The 20,661-nt window shown below is 40.4% G+C and overlaps 2 protein-coding genes across 2 annotated transcripts in view; both read right to left on the bottom strand.

The window, feature by feature from the left end:
• Positions 1 to 772: 772 nt before the first annotated feature.
• The window catches only part of itfg1 (integrin alpha FG-GAP repeat containing 1), a 215,490-nt gene continuing 195,601 nt past the window's right edge, over positions 773 to 20,661 (bottom strand). The window contains exon 18 of the mRNA XM_049470889.1: positions 773 to 7,613. Coding sequence (XP_049326846.1) covers positions 7,554 to 7,613 — 60 coding nt within the window. The 3' untranslated portion in view covers positions 773 to 7,553. The remainder of the gene's footprint in view (positions 7,614 to 20,661) is intronic.
• On the bottom strand, positions 2,023 to 3,784 carry LOC107197740 (uncharacterized). The gene is made up of 2 exons (XM_049470891.1): positions 3,780 to 3,784; positions 2,023 to 2,839 (listed from the first exon to the last, which is right to left on the bottom strand). The coding sequence occupies exons 1-2, from the start codon at positions 3,782 to 3,784 to the stop codon at positions 2,023 to 2,025; spliced, it is 822 nt and encodes a 273-aa protein (XP_049326848.1).

Raw genomic sequence — 20,661 nt, 5'->3', positions numbered from 1 at the left:
TTAGTCACATCGCACTAGCTAAAACTAACTGTGTGGTATATGTGTGGTATAATAAGTAATAAGCTTTTAGAGAAGCGAGCAGAAGGCCTGACACCTGGTGCAGTAAGAATAGCTGACACTGTCTCTGAAACAGGGCAGCCTGGTTTCTCTGTTAAAATGAACACAGGGCAGTTATCTCAGTATGATTATGTAGTATTAATATAACATTCATACTGCACTGACAATGAATCTAATTGGTTCCTGCACAGCTCATTAATCAGTATGATCAGACAGGAAGTCTTGCTGGTTTTAGAGCATGCTTAATCCTCTAATATACAGTATGATTATAAAACCCCAACTCCTAAGAAGATGAAAGCTGTGTAAAACACAAATAAAACCAGAATATGAGGATATGAGAATATTTGCAAATCCTTTTCAACTTATGTTTAGTTAAATACACAATATTGTAGAGAAGTGGGCGGAGCTTCTGGACATGGTGAACATAAGGCTTGTGTTGTGTACATTAGTAAAGTTGTAAGTGGTATTAGTGAATATAGTAACTCTGTATTGTAGTAGAGAAGTGGGCGGAGCTTCTTCTGGTCATGGTGAACATAAGGCTTGTGTTGTGTACAGTGGTAAAGTTGTAAGTGGTATTAGTGAATATAGTAACTCTGTATTGTAGTAGAGAAGTGGGCGGAGCTTCTTCTGGTCATGGTGAACATAAGGCTTGTGTTGTGATTATGGGGTTGTATTAAATTGACTCAGAATGAAACAATAAAAGGCGACACCAGGATAACAAAGCAACTGATTCTGTTTATTTTTCAGTGACAATTCAGACGCATTTAGTGACGGATTTAACCGACTGCCCATCACAAAAAAAATACATAAAATTAATTAAAGTACATTAAACACAATGCAGTTTGAGATTATGGATCTGTGTTATGGCCACATACATGCAAAATATACAATTATTTAGATGATCATGATCTGCCCTATAAAGGGCCGGTTTTAAGGCTCTACTGTTGCCTAAACGTGCAAATCTACTGTTGAAGAGACCGAGGGGCGTGTCCCAATTGTGTACCACCTACTAACACCAGCTAGTGTTTTGTATATGATGCATACAGTACTGCTATATTACAAATCAATGCAACACAGAAATGTCTTGAACAATATTAAAAATAAAATAAAAATGCATATAATTAAGATGCATAGAAATTGCAAATTTTGCCAAATCAGTTTATGCATTTCTTTGTAGGTTTTCACACAAATTTTGCCACTGAATAAATACTAAAGGTGCATCCCAAGTGTGTACTAATACTTATTAGTCTTTGATTATTAGGCTTAGTATGTAGTATGTATAATAAAGGGTTAAAGTTGAGTTTACTTAAATATCCACCATACATACAACACAGAAATGCTCATTTTTTTTAAAAATGTGTTGTAATGATGCACACTATTATCCCACAATGCAATGCATCATGGAACAATAGGAGCTACTCACATCTGCAACATTATTATTTTCATTATATATAAAGATAAAAAAAATGCTGGATAATGCTACATGCTTTTTTTTTACTGTTTAATATGTAATTCCATATGTGCCCCTTAACTGTTTTCATGTCAATGTAGAAAAAAAAGAAAAAGAAAAGAAAAACACCGAATGAAAAGAGGAGTGTCCAAATTTTTCACTGGTACTGTACGCATATATCAAATAGGATTAGTATGTAGTATGCAATTGGGACACAGCCTTAATGTGTTAATGTATTAGTGTAAAAAGCTACAATTTAAAACATTTATTAAACACATTTCCTAGCTGGTTGCGATTTGTCAACCAGTCATGTCAACAAAAAAAAATGTTGCATATAAATAAATTAAAATCTGTAAAATGTTGCATTTGATGCGTGCCGCAGTAGCAATGCTTCATCACTTCTTCCTGTTAGTACTAAACGGGTTAGAACATTAATATTTAGGGAAGATGTGGACAGGGCGGGGTGGATGTGGGTGGGGTGGTTGTAGGAGGGGGTTGGATTGATATGGGCTTGGTCAGGTGGATGTGGACGGGGTGGATGTGGACGAGGTCGGGGTTCGGTGGATGTGGGCAGGGGTTGGATTGATGTGGACATGGTCAGCTGGATGTGGGAGGGGTCGGGTGGATGTGGACAGGGTCGGGTGGATGTGGACAGGGTCGGGTGGATGTGGAAGGGGTCGGGTTGCTGTGGGTGGGGTCGGGTGGATGTGGGCACCCAACCCCACCCCACGGGTGGATGTGGGCGGAGTGGTTGTGGACAGGGCAGTGTGGATGTGGGCGGGGTTGGGTGGAAGTGGGCAGGGATCTGGGTGGGAGTGGGCAGGGGTCTGGGTGGATGTGGGCAGGGTCGGGTGGATGTGGACAGGGGTCTGGGTGGATGTGGACAGGGGTCGGGTGGATGTGGACAGGGGTCTGGGTGGATGTGGACAGGGTCGGGTGGATGTGGACAGGGTCGGGTGGATGTGGACAGGGGTCGGGTTGCTGTGGGTGGGGTCGGGTGGATGTGGGCAGGGAGGGGTGGATGTGGGCGGAGTGGTTGTGGACAGGGCAGTGTGGATGTGGGCGGGGTTGGGTGGAAGTGGGCAGGGGTCTGGGTGGATGTGGACAGGGTCTGAATGGATGTGGACAGGGTCAGGTGGATGTGGCCGGGGTGGAGTGAATGTGGGTGGAGTCGGGATGAATGTGGGCGTAGTTGGGGTGGATGTAGACGGGGCAGGGTGGTTATGGACAGACCGGGGTGGATATGGACGAGGTCGGGGGGATGTGGGCGTGGTCGGATGGTTGTGGGCGGGTCTGGTGGAAGCGGGCGTGGTCTGGTGGATGTGGGTGGAACTTAAAAGGAATAGTCAAACACTATTTACTGTACTCTTTTTTTTTTTTGCAACTGTTTTCAAAAAAAATAAAAAATCAATAAAAAACTTGATTACAAAAATAATAATAACTAATGATTAACACAGCTTTATGAAAGTGCAGAACATTCAGAACAGCCGACCCCAATTTACACCCAAATCCCAGTTTATTACAACAAAAGCAAACAAAACAATATTTTTATAAAAACAATTTCTAACCAGTAGTAAGAAATCACAGCAAAATACACACCCACAAAAACACAGGCGAGCCAGTGCTAATGAGGGTCGGTAATGAGAGGAAAGTTAATACAGTAAAGGTGAAAGAAAAGATATGCAAATTAAAGCCCAGCCATGGTGATTCATAGACATTAGGTATTATGATTCACTAATTACACTAAACCCTTTATTAAGAGGGTCTGTTCATTCATATTAGGCCTCACACAGCTTTAGAAATGAATAACTGAAGGTCAGTAAGGACAGTATGGAAGTTCCTCATCTTACACACTTTATATAAACACTGCAGATCAACTTCATCATCCTTATTCCAACAGTAGTAACACAGCAGTAACACTGAGATGTTTAAGAACTCCAGCAGCACTGCTGTGTCAGGGAGAAATATTAAGATATTAAGTATGCAGTGGAGCTAATCAGCTCTGACCTTAAGTTTAAGTTTTAGAGCAAGAAACCACTAACATATCAAGAACCAGTGTTGGGAACCACTGCTGTTGAACAGTAGAACTGTTTATAAATGTGATTTGAGGTCTTTAAACATTTAAAGAACCTCTATTTTTTTATTCTGTCAACAATTCGAAACCAAGCCGCATTTATAAAGTTTATTCTTAAGAATTCTCAAGAATTAAAGACAATCAGGCTAGAGTATATTCAAGCTTTGCCCACCAATATGCTGTTTCAAAAGCTCACACCTCATTATTTCGACAATTTTTACACAGAAGAAACTGTAGTGCACAAGCAAGTTTTCATTTTAAAGATATACTGTATTGAAATAAAAGTGTTGGAACACCTGTTTATTCAGTGTTTGTAGCAGAAACTGTCTTTACAGGAATTTAGGTCAGTATAAATAAAGGTTAACTCCACAGTGATGAAACTGGCTCTCATCAGGACTACTCATCAGGAAAGGAAACCCAAGAGTTACCTCTGTTGTACAGAAACATGCAAAAGGAATCATTAAAAGTGTTAAACAAACCAAAATACTCTGTGAAGAAGCATTTAGGGAGCTGTTAACTTTTAGGGGTTTCTGAGGCTGGTAACTCTGTACACAGCAGAGGCAACTCTTGCTTTTTCTTTCCTGGCAGTGGTCCTGATGAGTGCCAGTTTCATCATCAAAAGGTTTTTCATGGTCTTTTTTGCGGTGACTGCACTTGAGAATACTTATTTTATTGACTGACCTTCATTTATACTTAAAGTATATATTTTTTATTAGTTTTCTTTATTTAGTTGAGTAGTTCTTGTTTCTCATAATCTGGATTAGAACATTACTCAAATATTCACTATTCACTGTATACCTGTAACTCTACCTCTTCACTACTTTACTTTAACTGATGCTCTCAAACACTTTATTGAGAGACAAGAAATTCAAGTGATTAACTCTTGATGAGTTCAGCACAGCTGTTAACTGAAAGCCTGAATTTTCAGGTGTCTCTACCTCATAAATCTGACTGAGAAAATCCAGCAGAGATGTGCAAAACTGTCTAATCTAAGCAATTGGTGCTACTTTTTAAAGAATCTGGTTTGTTAAACACTTTTTCATTTACTACATAATTCCACATGATTTTCACTGAATTTAAAGGGTGTCCAAACGTTTGACTGGTTCATATATATATATATAAAATAAACTCTAAATGTAGGTATTATTAGAGGTATACACTGAGGAAGCGCCGCTCCAGTTTCTGTAAAGTTGAGTTGTGTAAAACTTGCGAGAGTGAGAAACAGCAGGTACGACAGCCTGTGTTTATAGTCAGAGTCTGGGCTGCAGAATTTAGATGCATTACATTTCAGAACATGAGGGACAGATGGTGGGACACTTATTTAGGCCAAAGCGTGGAACGGTGCGGTATTCTCACAGCAGTTTAACACAGGTAATTGTGAGAAATCTGCAGGTTGCAGTGCAGCGCAGGCCGAGACTGAGTGGACTCCAGCGCGGGCATGAAATTGGGTGAGAGAGAGCATCAATGTCTGTTCTCGAGCAGAAATGAAACATAACGACCTTCCCGACTCAAGCAACACGTCCGCGTCCTGCAGCAGAGCTCCCTCTGAGCGGGAATAGTGGAGATAACACCGCTGAAGCCAATCTTACAGAGAACAGCAGCTGCAAATCCTGAATAAATGAAAGAATTGGTGGATCTGCACCTTGCTGATTACTTTCAGCCAAAAGTGGCCTGCGTGAGGGAAACAAACAAGTGGGAAATACAGAAATATAGCAATGGAAGAAGGACTTTAGGAAAGTAAGAAAAATAAAAAAAAGAAAAGTACCATTTAAAAATAATAAAACATAGAAAAATGTCCCTCAACTGGTCCTACAAATGCAATTTTCCATTTGCAACTTCTAAAAGAAATACATTTATAAATACACTTACGCTGAGTTTGAGTGATGTCGGAAAACGTTGGGAAATACCACTTGTAACATTCCTAAGTTGCACTTGCACAGCCAATAAGGGTGTAGGAAAGGGTAAAGAATTAGTGCCAAATTGAAAAAAAGCAAAAACTACTGTGGAAAACTGTAAATGCAATCTACAAAATGCATAGCTTTTTCTCACTAACATGCAGAACGCGTGCCAAAATAAAATGCAAAACCTCTATTACATTACATTTCACTGTATCTGATCTCTTTACTGAAAAACAATACACAAGAATTTACATTCGTGTCAGAATCGCACACAAACTTCCTTACAATCCTAATGCTAATCAGCTCAATTGAAATGTATTCAATCCACTGTGTGGCGCTGGCTGTGAATGTTCACAAGCAAATCACAGTGCACAGGATTGCAGTTCGTCTAGGAGCAGCGCTGTATTCGTGCCACAATAAAATGTAATCACTGTCCAGTCAGACAACGCACTACTGAAATTGGGGCAGGGCTAAAAAAAAAAAAAAAAAATCAGTCAATGTAAAACTCAATTATAGGAAGCATGATGTTAAAAAATGAACCAAACACACCCACGCTACCCCACGCAGACCTGAGCTTGGATAGCTTCCACACCCGCACAGTCCACACCAGCAGACCCGAGACAACCGACCGGAGATCGATACTCTTGACTGATTGCTCCTGAGCGTTTAAACTGGACAAACGTACCAAAGCCCTGGAGAAAACGCACCCAGGCTTAGGTAAAAACGCCCTAAGTGTGAGAATCAAACCTGTGTTAAAATCTACTCAACTCTGAAAAACTTGCAGTTGATTGTAACTGTGCCAGCCTTAATTTATAGAATTAAGAGTGTGTATTTCCTCTTATATCTTGTCACAAAAGTCATTTTTTCATGGCTTAAAATACAGCTATGGGTGCTCGCTTCTTACTGGTTTCTCAGCCCCGCCCCAATTTTAGTAGTGGGTTCTGATTGGACAGTGATTACACTTCTCCTAGACGAAATGTAATCCGTTGCATTGTGATTTGCTTTTGAACGTTTGAGCACCACACAGTGAAAAACGATGCAGTTGAGCTGACTGCATTTTAAGTGCAATTCTGACACAAATTTAGCATTTGATTTGGAAAATGTAAATGATTGGGTAATGTTTTTTAATAAAGAGATAAAGTGCATATAATGTCTAAGGTAATATAATAGTGGTTTTGCATTTCATTTTAAGGAAAAACATTTTGCATTTAAATTTTTCCATGATAGTGTTTGCTTTTCAATTTGGGACTAATTCCTTTCTATATTGAGAAAGTATCTACACATCAAATTATTGCAATATTTTGTTTTGCCAAACTGTATTGAGTATTGAGCAAAAACACAGTATCAATGTTTAATTTTCAGTTTACATTTTAAAAATCTTCCTGTTCTGATTGGACAAAAAATAAAACTTTCCCTTTATTCAGATTTTAAAAATATTATTGTGTTTTTCTAAAATTTGATTTAAACAGATGCAATATATTACCTTACTTACAGTATCACAATAAAGCGAGACACTGTATACTGAATTGTATCCCCTGTATCATGATACACATCATATCGGTAGGTTTATGCCAATAATTACTATTTATGCAAGTGTTTAAAATCAGTTTTTGGTAATGTTTTTTAATTATTACAATTCAAAGCTTACTTTACTAATTTCTAACTTAATTTCTTGTATAATTTCACACATTTTGGATGACTCGATGACATAGTTTACAAGTATACACAACCTTCCGATTTACACTCAAACGCAGCATCAGTTTAGGTCAAGTTTACCTCAACAAGACCAACAAAAATGGCACTGAAATGTTCTTTAAGCTCTAGGAAATCAACACTTCATCCATGAGAACATCCCTCTTATATTCTCATATTCAAGTAAACATCCATCCGTTACAGAGCAGAAACCAGAAAACAAGAAAAAAAACCTGTTCAGCCAGAGATATCTCACTCATACAGAACAGCACATTCAACTCAAACACACGTAAACACGCTCCAGAGGGGAAAGAAAACAGACAATAAGTTATTAAATAAATCCTCCGGTGAGATGAACGCGGCACGACGCCCCTCCGGATCTTCACATGGCGTCGAAGTGGAAACGATGAGCTTCCTGCCTTTTCTCTCGGTCATCTGCTTTCTGCAACACCAAACACAAAAAAACCACACATCAACAGAAGCATATATATCTAATACAGACAGAGAGACAGATGATCAGACAGACAGACAGACAGAGAGACAGATAGAAACAGAGAGAAACAGGGAGAGAAATAAACAAAGAGAAAGAAAGAGAGATAGAAACAGAGAGACAGTAAGAAAGACAAACAGACAGATACAGAGACAGATAGGGAGACAGAAAGACAGACAGAGAGATAGATAGAAAGACAGACAGACAGATAGGGAGACTGGCAGAGAGACGATGGAACAGAGATGTAGAAACAGACAGAGAGACAAATAGGGAGACAGACAGACAGACAAGCAAACAAGCAGAGATGGACAGACAGTGAAACAGAGATAGAGGGATGAACAGACAGACAGATAGACAGACAGGAAGACAGAGAGACAGACAGAAAGATATGAAGACCGACAGACAGAGGAATTACGATGTACAAGCAGACAGAGAGACAGACAGAGAGACAGACAGAGAGACAGAGGTGTACAGCCAGACAGATAGGGACAGGGACAGACAGATGAACAGAGAGACAGATAGATATAGGGATGGACAGAGAAACAACCAGACAGATTGACAAACAGACAGAGACAAAGACAAACAGAGAGACAGACAGACAGAGAGACATAGAGACAGACAGAAAAACAGATAGAGAGATGGACAGACAGAGGGACAGAGATGTACAAACAGACAAAGGCACACACAGACAGACAGACAGGCAGATAGATACAGACATGGACAGACAGATAAACAGAGAGACAGACATACAGAGATGGAAGGATATATAGACAGAGAAACAACCAGAGAGACAGACAAACAAAAAGACAGCAAGACAAAAACGGACAGAGGGACAGACGGGCATTAAATTGGTTGAAACACATTTTTTGAAATTAAACAATATATTTTAAATATATTCTGTGTAAGAAAATACATGTCCATATACTTATATTGTTTGGGTCTGCAAATACTGCACATATACATTTTTAAATAATTAATAATTAGATAACTAGAGGTGTCAATCAGTCAATTAGCCAATCACAACAATCACATCACATGCATTATTAACATGTTAATACTGACGACAGGAATAATACCATGTGAAAATATATACAGTAGTTTGTATGTAACAGCTCAGAAAGTCCATATACAGAATTCAGGGTAGAATAATGTATAAATATATTGCAGCTGGTATCAGAGCAGTGGTCTGAAAGTGTGCGGTAGTGATGTGAATGCGCACTACAGGTCTAACAGTGAGTGTGATGCTGGTAGTGTTCAGATCATGTATGGCTCTGGAGAAGAAGCTGTTCTTAAGTCTGTTTGCTCAGAGATGGAACGGGCCTCTCAGAGGGCAGCAGATCAAACGGCTGCTTTGTTGAGGCAGCAGGAAGGGAAAAGGTGCTCTGAAGAGAGCGGTGAGCAGCAGCCAGTGATCTTCTGGGCCGTACAGACGAGTCCCTGAAGAGCTAGAGATGAAGAACCACTGACTGCTGTATGAATGGGAGGTCTGGAAATGGTGGAAAATCATGCAGCCTGTTTATATTGCTGGTTGTGTAGAAAGCAGAGCAGAGGAGGGTGAGAAAGCGTAGTAGGGGAGTGGAGATCTGCGCAGGCGCAGCAGCCAGAACAAACTAAAAAAATCGTTTTTTTTTGTGTATTATGGAGACAAATGATACAAGCTGTTCATGAGTTTTTTTTACCAGATTTTATGATTGATGTAAAATATGTTGTTGAAACGGTAATCTGGCCTTCAGTTTCCAGTATTTTTCGAACAGGTAGAAGGCTGGTAATACTGGCATGTCTGGAAATAATTGCATGTTGCAAAAATAGATGCTGAGTGAACAGACTTGCAGTACGTTCACACTGCAGTGGTGCGGCATCGCGGCCAATCGCTTTCTCCACCTCCCACTTGCCGCTTTGGGGCGTGTCACCTGACCAACATGTTTGTCTGCCACCAGCAAGAGTGTGTAGAGTTGTAGTTCAGTGCTGTGTTCGAATACGATGTTCATGGCGCTGATTGGCTACCCCCTAGCGGAATTCGCTTCTCATTTGCATAAAGTAGAAAATATCTAAACTTTTTGCCGCTCGCACCACCTCGCTCCCAGAGTGCTCTGCGCGACACTGCCGTCGCTCTCCATAGAAAACAGTGGGAGGCGGAGCGAAAAACGTTTTGTGCTGCTCCAGTGTGAATGTACCGTTACTTATAAGGACTTGAGCTCTTTTACTTCTTCATTTACCATTAATACCATACTAATTAGAACATTATAGTGGGTCAAATCTACCCCAGCTAGAGCAGACACATTTATTTTAAAGATTTGTCTACTTTTAATAATCACTAGTACATGCTCACAGCAGCTCGGAGGGGTTAAATGGTGAAGTAATTTGCTGGAAATTTAAAATAGTTTGGTAATAAAGTACATGAACTGCACTTTTACTTTTGGGAAATTACAGGTACTGGACTAACTGGGACTTGGAATTCCAGTGGAATAATCTATCTAAAAACTCAATGAAGGCAGTCTGAGACGCTAGGTCTGGGAAAAAAGAGCTGATCTACCTACAGTGTCTACATTACAGTAGAGCTTAGATTGTCTGCCCGAACTCGACCTGACCTGAGGGTTCGGGCCGAGATTTCCCACCACATTCCTCGGGCCGGGTCGGGTCGGGCTCCAGAAAATAGTCTGAGATGTAGGCATCTGTTTTTTAATTATATTTTTATTTTATATAAAGCTCTGGTGTGATAATCACAATGTTGCTAAGTAACCAATAATTATTGTTAAGGAAAACTAACCAAATAACGAAAACTGAAAGTGAAAAAACATTTATTTATAAGCGCTGTTTTCACTCCCCCAGTTGTACAGCGGGGGGTGTTGTGCAGATTCTGTCCACGAGGCGGGAGTCGGATTCGGCTCAACAGCGGCAGCGCGGCGGCACCTCACGGTCCGCGGTGTTAGTTGTAAGCGCTCGTGCTAGCCGCAAAATACGACAGAAAACACTGAGGGAGCTGCAGAGTTATGTATGGGACTAGAATATGAGCACGAGGAGATAAAAGAGAAACAGGAGATACGTTTGACCTGCAGCACTGTGTGTAGCTGTTCTTAAAAATCGTTTTAATTACCGTATTTTTCGGACTATAAGGCGCACTTAAAAACGTTTAATTTTCACAAAAATTGACAGTGCGTCTTATAATACGGTGCGCCTTTTGTATGGATTTTACTCGTCAGGTTGTAAGGAGCAGTAAACACACACTCCGTGCAGCGTTATAGAGAGTTTCAGTGCTATACAGAGTCCAGAGCCGTGCAGCTCCGAGGCTGAGCAGCAATAGCATTAGCTAGATGCTAACCGCTAAGCTAGCTAGCTTATTCACTGAGATCAGTATTATCTAAATTTTACTCGTCAGGTTGTAAGGAGCAGTAAACACACACTCCGTGCAGCGTTATACAGAGTTTCAGTGCTATACAGAGTCCAGAGCCGTGCAGCTCCGAGGCTGGAGCAGCAAATAGCATTAGCTAGCTTATTCACTGTTCAGAGATCAGTATTATCTAAATTTTACCCGTCAGGTGTAAGGAGCAGTAAACACACACTCCGTGCAGAGCCGTGCCGCTCCGAGGCTGGAGCAGCAATAGCATTAGCTAGATGCTAACCGCTTAGCTAGCTAGCTTTTTCACTGTTCAGAGATCAGTATTTTCTAAATTTAGCACTTTTAATACTGCTGGAGCAGTATTATTAGAGTTAGATGCTAATCGCTAAGCGTTCACCGTTCAGAGGTGAGTTGTCGGCCTGTAAGTCTGTGCTGCTTTGCCTGGCTAGCATTAGCTAGATGCTAAGCGCTAACTCTCTCAGAGGTGAGTTTTATCAGCCTGTAATCTGCTTGTTTACCGTGTTAAAACAAGCTACGGGGGACGAATCGCTAGCTAATATCTCACTGTCTTACCAGAACACGCAGGATTACTCAGTGTAACGCTGTCGTTTAAGTTTGGGTTAACTTTACTAGTTTAGGTGACTAGCTAGCGTGCTAGCGGATAGCTATGCTAACGCTGGTGCAGCAAGCCTTAGTGGACATCTGGAAATCTAAGCTTACTGTAAATAAACTGAAGCACGTTACTCACCCAAATAAACAGTTTTCAGGAGAGGAATCTGTGTAGATTAATATCCAGCACTCGTTTGACTTTGAAATAGCTAGATTTGTATACTGAGACGCTCCACCGGCAAGCGACCACCCCCGGTGGGGGAAGGGAAACATGGCGCCACCCCTGTTCACTTTGATATAGGCACCCTTTCTAGTGTCACTTAACGCGCCTTATAATGCGATGCGCCCTATGTATGGAGAAGCAGAAAATAGGCGTTCTTTGATAGTGCGTCTTATAATACGGTGCGCCTTATAGTCCGAAAAATACGGTAAATAATAGTTCTATGCTTCTATGCTACAGTGTTAATTAACATAATTCTGATCATATTTCGCTCATTCAAAAAGCCTGAAAACAGCCAGTTTATGGGTCGGGTCGGGCTCATCATGACAGTTTATGGTTCAGGTTGGGTCGGGCTCGGGCAGAATGTGCACGGGCTTGGACTGGGTCAGGTCGGATTTTTTGGGCCCGATCTAACCTCTACAGTACAGCATGCTGTTTTGGATTTTGGTACATTGAAACATATTTTAGCAAACCCTTTTAGTTATGAATGGGTCAGTTACTCAAATAAATAAATGGTCAGTTATTCATAACCTCCCAGGACCTGGCGTCCACAATATGGGTTGTCTAACAACACTAAATTTCACTCTACAAGGGCCTGGTGTCCTCTTATGAGGCCATTATACTGTCACCTAGTGGTGGCAGAAGAGTTTAACACGTGATTTTAGTTTCCACCAGTTCTTGTTTTTCTGCCCGTTCTTGGGCTCCCTTTCTCCTTATAAGGGTGTTTTTTTCTCAGTTCACTAGCCGTGGAAGCGGTAGCGTATTGGGCAGCGACCCTGACTACAGTCAAGTTATAGTCAGGGTTTTTTTTTACTTTTCCCAACAAGCTTATTTGAAAGAAATTAAGAAATTAAGTTTAGATAAAAATAAAGATTAGTTTTACTCTTTGGACGTATGTTAATTTATCCACCATCATCATGTGATGTCAGGGCCACATCAGCCAAGTTTCACTATTTTTTTCTCTTCATTAGTGTAGAAATGTGCACAAGGTATGGGATGTTGGTATATTTGGGAATCATTGGCGAGCATCAGTATGAGTACACTAGCATGGCACCGGAGCCGATATTGATACCGATACCAGTATGAGTATTTATGCATCCCTACTTTTGGCAATATTGTGTACACATCACGGACAGTGGTTTTTATACTGTTCTTATTGAAATCCGAACTATATCATAACAATTACATTTTTATTTTAAATATATATATCATGATATATATCGTACATTTTGCCCATATCGTCAAGCCCTAGTGTAGACAAAAAAAAAAAAATTAGTTATAAGATTGGATTTTCACAAATTCTCCCAGATCCTTCATCCTGAGATGTTCACACAATGCAAGCAGAGAGAGAGAGGTAGAGAGAGAGAGAGGTAGAGAGAGAGAGAGAGAGAGAGAGAGAGAGAGAGAGAGCAAAAGCGGGCGAGAGAGCTACAAGCAGAGTGAGAGAGAGAGGGAGAACAGAACTCATTACACACACAATGGCACACTTTACAGCCTAAAGAACCGCTGGGTGCGATCACAGATAGAGCCTGCACCAGACACACTCTGTCTCGCACTGATAAAACACACACATGGGCAGGCCCGCCAGAGTGTGTGTGTGTGAGTGTGTGACAGTGTGTGTGCTGTGATGATTGTCTGTCTCTTGCCGTGGTAAAAATGGTGTCTATTCTCAGCTGCGATGAGTGACTAACACGTCGGATCCCTAGGCGCAGAGTGTGTGTGTGTGTGTGTGTGTGTGTGAATTGGTTCTCCTGATCTATAAGGGTCACTATGGTGTATTTTTAGTGGAGTGTGTGTCTATTTTTTGCCCCCTGGCTAACGGTGCCGAAAAGCACTCGTGTTAGAAGAACAGAGACTCTTCAGATGCGGGCGGAAGATGAAGATGTGTGTGTGTGTGTGTGTGTGTGTGTGTGTGTGTGTGTGTATGTGTGTGTGTGTCGCACACTCTGCCGTGGATTAGCTGCTTTTTTAAGGGAAGAAGGCGCACACACACACACACACACACACACACACACACACACACACTAGTAGATTTATCAGCACTTATGAAAGTGTATACACTGAAATTACAAAAATATCACAGAAAACGTAGAATAGTATTGTATCCCATGACTTTTGTCACATCCCACATAAGCTTACAAACACTGCATTGACCTCCATGTGGGATGTGTGTGTGTGTGTGGGGGGGGGGTCCTGCACTGATTGTGGGTGTGATTTCTGTTTGTCTGACTTGGACAATTCCAGCCAGAAGCCGGTGGTCACCATCATTATCACCCGCTGCACTGGATGGATGGATGAATGGATGGATGGGTTGGTGGGTTTATGGATGGATGGGTGGGTGGGTGGATGAATAGACGCATGGGTGAATAAATGGATGGTTGGATGGGTTGGTAGGTTTTTGTATAGATGGATGATTGGTTGGTGGGTTTATGGATGGATGAATGGATGGATGGGTTGGTGGGTCTATGGATGGATGGGTGGGTGGGTGGATGAATAGACGCATGGGTGAATAAATGGATGGTTGGATGGGTTGGTAGGTTTTTGTATAGATGGATGATTGGTTGGTGGGTTTATGGATGGATGGATGGATGGATGGATGGATGGGTTGGTGGGTTTATGGATGGATGGGCAAATGGGTTGGTGGGTTTATGGATGGATGGATCGATGGGTTGGTGGATTTATGGATGGATGGATGGGTGGATGGATGGACACATGAATGGGTGGGTTCATGAATGGGTTTGGATAGGTGTATGGGTTTAGATGGGTGGATGAGTGGATAAATAGATAACTGTATTGATCCAAGATGGAAATTCTAGACTTCTTTTCACTTGTTCTGCCTATATTGTTTTTTTTTCTATATTTCAAATCATTGCTATATATTATAACGCAATTATATCATCATCATTACAGTAGCATAAATTGCTCTTTAAATTATAATATTAGTTATCATTTTTGAGCCTCATTTTCATCCAATAAAAAAAAAATGTTATCCTTAGAAGCCTAGACTTCATGATACATGTATTACAGATTACAGAATCTACTGCTGTCCAATGACTTTTGCATGACAAATGTTTTTTTTAGCATTTTTAACTACATAAGCCTTGTAGCTTCAATGTCAAACAAAGAAAAAGCATCATAACTTTTTGGGCAGAAGGTTTGGGCAGATGAGCTACATTTGAGGAGAAGGAAGAATGTGGAAAGATCTGGGTGAAGGTGGATGTTTACCAAACTGTCGCTTTAAGTGTCTGAGAACCACAGAGAGCTTCACACTCACACAGTTCTCATCCTTCAGAACACGAGAGAGAGAGAGAGAGAGAGAGAGAGAGAGATAGAGAGAGAGAAGAGGTTTTGAAGTATGAAGAGTCAGAGTGAAGCTTCAGTCTTCAGGTGAGATCAGTGTCATCCTGTCAGATTCCTGTGGTTTTCTTAAGGCTCCATCAGTTGTTAGAGAGATCTACATCTGAAGAACGTTGTCAGAACTCACAGTAACAGAGTGTTCAGCAGGGAGGCTGCAGAGCTGCAGACGTTAACAACACCAATCAGTTCCACACAATAAGCAGAATATTACACAACTGCTGCTTAAAGACACAATCCAGTGCTGACACAGACGTGCACATGCACACACACAGCTTATCTAGTCCCTGTTAGTGAGAGAAGTACTGCCAATAGAATACAACCCTCTCTCTTTTTCTCTCCTTCTGTTTCTCATTTAAACTCTTTTACTCAACTATCTGTCTCTCTTTCATACTCTCTTACTCACACTGTCTCTTTCTCATATTCTCTCTCTCACAAACTGTCTCTCACCGTGTCTCTATCTCACACACTCTCTGACTCGATCTCACTAGAACTATGTCTCTCTCTCACACTATTTGTCTCCCTCTCATACTCTGTCTCTCTCCCATACTGTCTCTCTCACCATGTCTCTCTCTCATACTCTCTCACTCACAATATCTGTCTCTCTCATACTCTATATCTCACTGTCCCTCTCCTATACTGTCTCTCTCACCATGTCTCTCTCTCATACTCTCTTACTCACACTTCCTGTCTCTCTCTCATACTCTATCAGTATCTCACTATCTCTTACATACTGTCTCTCTCAAGGTGCCTCTATCTCATACACTCTCATACTCTCATATCTGTATCTCTCTCTCTCTCTCTCTCTCATATTCTCTATTTCACTGTCTCTCTCCTATACTGTCTCTCTCACCATGTCTCTCTCTCATACTCTCTCACTCACAATATCTGCCTCTGTCATACTCTATATCTCACTGTCCCTCTCACCATGTCTCTCTTTCATACTTTCTCACTTACACTATCTCTCTCTCTCTCTCTCTCTCTCTCTCTCTCTCACTTTCTCTCCCATACTGTCTCTCTCACCATGTCTTTCTTTCAAACTCCTGCTCACACGATCTGTCTCTTACTCATACTCTCTTTCTATCTCACCCTCTCTCCATACTGTCTCGCTCATCATGTCTCTCTCATACTCTCTTACTCAAACTATCTGTCTCTTTTTCATTCTCTATCTCACTGTCTCTCTCCCATACCATCTCTCTCACTATGTCTCTCTCTCATACTCTCTTATTCACAATAACTCTGTCTTATACTCTCTCTCTATCTCACTATCTCTCTCACATACCGTCTCTCTAACCGGGTCTCTCTCTCTCATACACTCTCTTAATTGCTCACTCACCCTATAAGGCTTTCTCTTTCTCACTCCCACTATCTGTCTCTCTCACACTCTCTCTCTCTATCTCACACACTGTCTCTCTATCTCACACACTGTCTCTCTCTCAGTGTCTCTCTCATACTTTCTCTCTCTATCTCACTCTCTCTCCCATACTGTCTCTCTCACCATGTCTTTATCTCATACACACTCTTACTCCCTCTCACTCACACTATCTGTCTCTCTCACACTCTCTCTCATCTCACACACTGTCTCTCACACCGTGTCTCTCTCTCATACTTTCTTGCTTACACTATCTCTCTCTCTCTATCTCACTCTCTCTCCCATACTGTCTCTCTCACCATGTCTTTATCTCATACACACTCTTACTCCCTCTCACTCACACTATCTGTCTCTCTCACACTCTCTCTCATCTCACACACTGTCTCTCACACCATGTCTCTCTCTCTCATACTTTCTCACTTACACTATCTGTCTCTCTCTCTATCTCACTTTCGCTTCCATACTGTCTCTCTCACCATGTCTTTATCTCATACACTTTCTTGCTTACACTATCTCTCTCTCTCTCTATCTCACTCTCTTTCCCATACTGTCTCTCTCACCATGTCTTTATCTCATACACACTCTTAATCCCTCTTACTCACACTATCTGTCACTCTCACACTCTCTCTCTATCTCACACACTGTCTCTCTCACCATGTCTCTCTCTCATACTTTCTCACTTACACTATCTGTCTCTCTCTCTATCTCACTTTCGCTTCCATACTGTCTCTCTCACCATGTCTTTATCTCATACACACTCTTACTCCCTCTCACTCACACACTATCTCTCTCACCATGTCTCTCTCTCATACTGTCTTACTCACACTATCTGTCTCTTTCTATCATACTTTCTTTCTCTCTCTCACCATGTCTCTCTCTTATACTCTCTCACTCACAATATCTGTCTCTCTCATACTCTATATCTCACTGTCCCTCTCCTATACTGTCTCTCTCACCATGTCTCTCTCTCATACTCTCTCTATATCTCACTGTCTCTCTCCCATACTGTCTCTCTCACCATGTCTCTCTCTCATACTCTCTCTATATCTCACTGTCTCTCTCCCATACTGTCTCTCTCCCATATTGTCTCTCTCTCATACTCTCTCACTCACAATATCTGTCTCTCTCATACTCTTTCTCTCTGTCTCTCTCATTCTCTCACTCACTATATCGCTCTTTCATACTCTCATGTGCTCTTTCTCTCTTTCTGCCACTTCCTCTCTCTCAGTCTCTCTGACTCTTTCTCTCACTGTCTCTATCTCATTGCATCGCTCTCTCATACTCTCTTTCTCTCTCTCCTCTCTCTCTTGCCCTCTCGCTCTCTCCCTCGCTCTCTCTCTCTCCTCTGTTGATCCTCGGAGTCATGCAAATAGAACAGTCCGCAGAGATGGGCGATCAAGGCTCCCTCTCCTAATGCTATTTTCACTCACGCTAAAGGTTAGCATCTCTTATCTTCTACAGCCACTTCAATTACAGCCTGTCAGAGTGAAGAGAGAGAGAGAGAGAGAGAGAGAGAGAGAGAGAGAGGGATGTGGAGCAGGGCATGTTGAGGAGCATGTTGTTGGGATCAGTGGTGAGTGGATCTGTTCTGTGGAGAATTGAACCCCGGTGCAGTGGGTGATGTGTTGGGATGCACTCGAGCAGCTCCTTCATTCTAACAGCTGGTGAATCACCTCGACTCTGACCAGCCATGTGGCCAGAATACACCGCCATCCCTCTATAATAAACACTCTCAGTGTGTGCACCCAAATAAAACACTGCGCCAAAATCTAAATTAATCAAAACTAAACATTTGAAAGCAGAATACCGATTTGTTTTTTGCAGGTTTTCTTTAATTAAACAGCCTGTTTTTTGTCTTACTTTTCAAAGAAAACATAATTATTCAGTATAAATAATTCATTTTGCTCTTTTTGCCACTTTCATCTGAATAATTTTGGTTTCTAATATTTTTTTTTAACTTCAAAAGGATGTTCTAGAGAGCTTAATAAGACACATTTTGTTAAAAAAAACATAATCTAATTAAAACTTAGTGACATTTCAGATTTTAGATCAATGAGTTCTTCAAGAATTGTCATTAAATATGATCATGGTCAAAACTGACAGTGTGAGCCATTTAATAAACAACAGCTAGTAAGTGAATCGAATCATCATCAAATTTGTTTTCAATAAAATGGTAGTCAAATTAATTACTAGTGAAATATAAGTTTTCTGATGAACTGAATTATTTCTATTATTTTAGAATAGATCTAACCAAAATGAATCAAAGTGCTATGTGAGGTTAAAACGTATTATACAGAATATTATATATCACAAAATAGACTCTATTGGACAGTTTCCAATAGTAAACTAGCAAAAATACAAAACTATACATGGTGACATTTCATCATGAAATTAATGATTTTTATAAATAATGATCAGTGAGTCAGATTTTTGATTCCATAACTAAAATTAGATATTACTGCACTGAATCATTTCATATGGAATAAAAAGGCCAAATCAAGATACTGAATTGGAGATTTAATTATGATATTAAAATTAATATATTTAATACATAATCACTAGTGAACCAAAGTTTAGATTTCATTAATGCAGTAAATCATTTTATATAGGATCAAAGTGAATTCAATTGTCATCAAACTCAAATCAGACTGTGGTTAAATCAAGAGAGTAAAAATCAAATCAACGTGAATTATGATATTTCATAAATCTACCAGTGAACTACCAGTGAACCATACTGTGCTGAACTGTAAGATTTTATAAATGTATTGAATCATTTGAAATAGAATCAAACATAATTAAATTACAGTGAATTTTTATATTTCAGAAATGCAGTGAATCATACATTTCATACAGTGTCAAAGAGAATTGAATTGTGGTGAAATCTAATGTTTTATAAATGCATTCAATCCTTTCATTAGAAATCAAATTGAATTTAATTGACTGGTTGAGAAATCTAATGTTTTATAAATGCATTCAATCCTTTCATTAGGAATCAAAGAGAATTGAATTGTGGAGAAATCATTTTTTTTTTTAAATCATTAAATCCTTTATTAGAAATTAAAGTGAATTGAATTGTGGAGAAATCAAATGTTTTATAAATGCATTAAATCCTTTCATTAGAAATTAAAGAGAATTGAATTGTGGTAAAATCTAATGTTTTATAAATGCATTAAATCCTTTCATTAGGAATCAAAGTGAATTGAACTGTGGTGATGTTTGAAATGTCATTAATGCAGTGATTTATTTCTTAAAACGACTGAAATTAAACGATTCTGAACACAGAGAGATTGATGCTGGTTTATTCTTTTATAAGCGGTTCCTGTTCAGAGCCGGATGTCGGGGGGCATGAAGTGCTGGTCTCATCCCACTCTGCCCTGAATAAAAGACTGGTGGTGCTTTGTGACTGTGTGTGTCTGAGTGTGTGTGTGTGTGTGTGTGTGTGTGTGTGTGTGTTATTCTAATGCAGTGTCAACTCCAGTGAAGGCCGTGGAGTGGGAAGCTTCCCTGAGCAGAGAGCAATTACAGCTTTCAGCGTGCATAATGAGCAGAGCACAGCAGATGGCTCAGAGAGAACGCCAACAGCACTGCTGCTCTACACACACACACACACCACACACACACACACACACACACTCCAGTTTTGTACTGGTAATGTTGTAAGTGTGAACAGGTTCATCCTGTAAAGCTACAGAATGGATGTATGGTGGAATAAATGGGGTGCAAAAGGTGCACCTGTTGGTCACCTGGCCTTTGTCAATTGATAACACTGTAGCAACCCAGGAGACACCATAGCAACCACCTGGTATGTTATAATAAGACACTTTTCCAATAGCAATAAATGGGGTGCAAAAAAGCAAAAAAATAAAAAAAATGAAAAAGGCAATTAGCCTTGGTCATTTGGTTACACAACTGAACCCCACAAGATACCATAGCAACCACCTAGAATTACATATTAAGACATTAACATTCGGCATTGCTCTCTTAGTAACTCACTAGCATCCACATAAGACCCAATAAGGATCATCTACGAAACCAGATAAAGAGACTTGGCCTTAATTACTTGGTAATACACTAACTGCTTATGAGACACCATGGGAACCACCTAGGA

Source organism: Astyanax mexicanus, chromosome 23 (genome assembly GCF_023375975.1).
Source record: "Astyanax mexicanus isolate ESR-SI-001 chromosome 23, AstMex3_surface, whole genome shotgun sequence".
Classification (NCBI taxonomy): domain Eukaryota; kingdom Metazoa; phylum Chordata; class Actinopteri; order Characiformes; family Acestrorhamphidae; genus Astyanax; species Astyanax mexicanus.
Note: the sequence above shows the minus strand (reverse complement) of the source record. Positions and strands in the feature narration are given on the sequence as shown.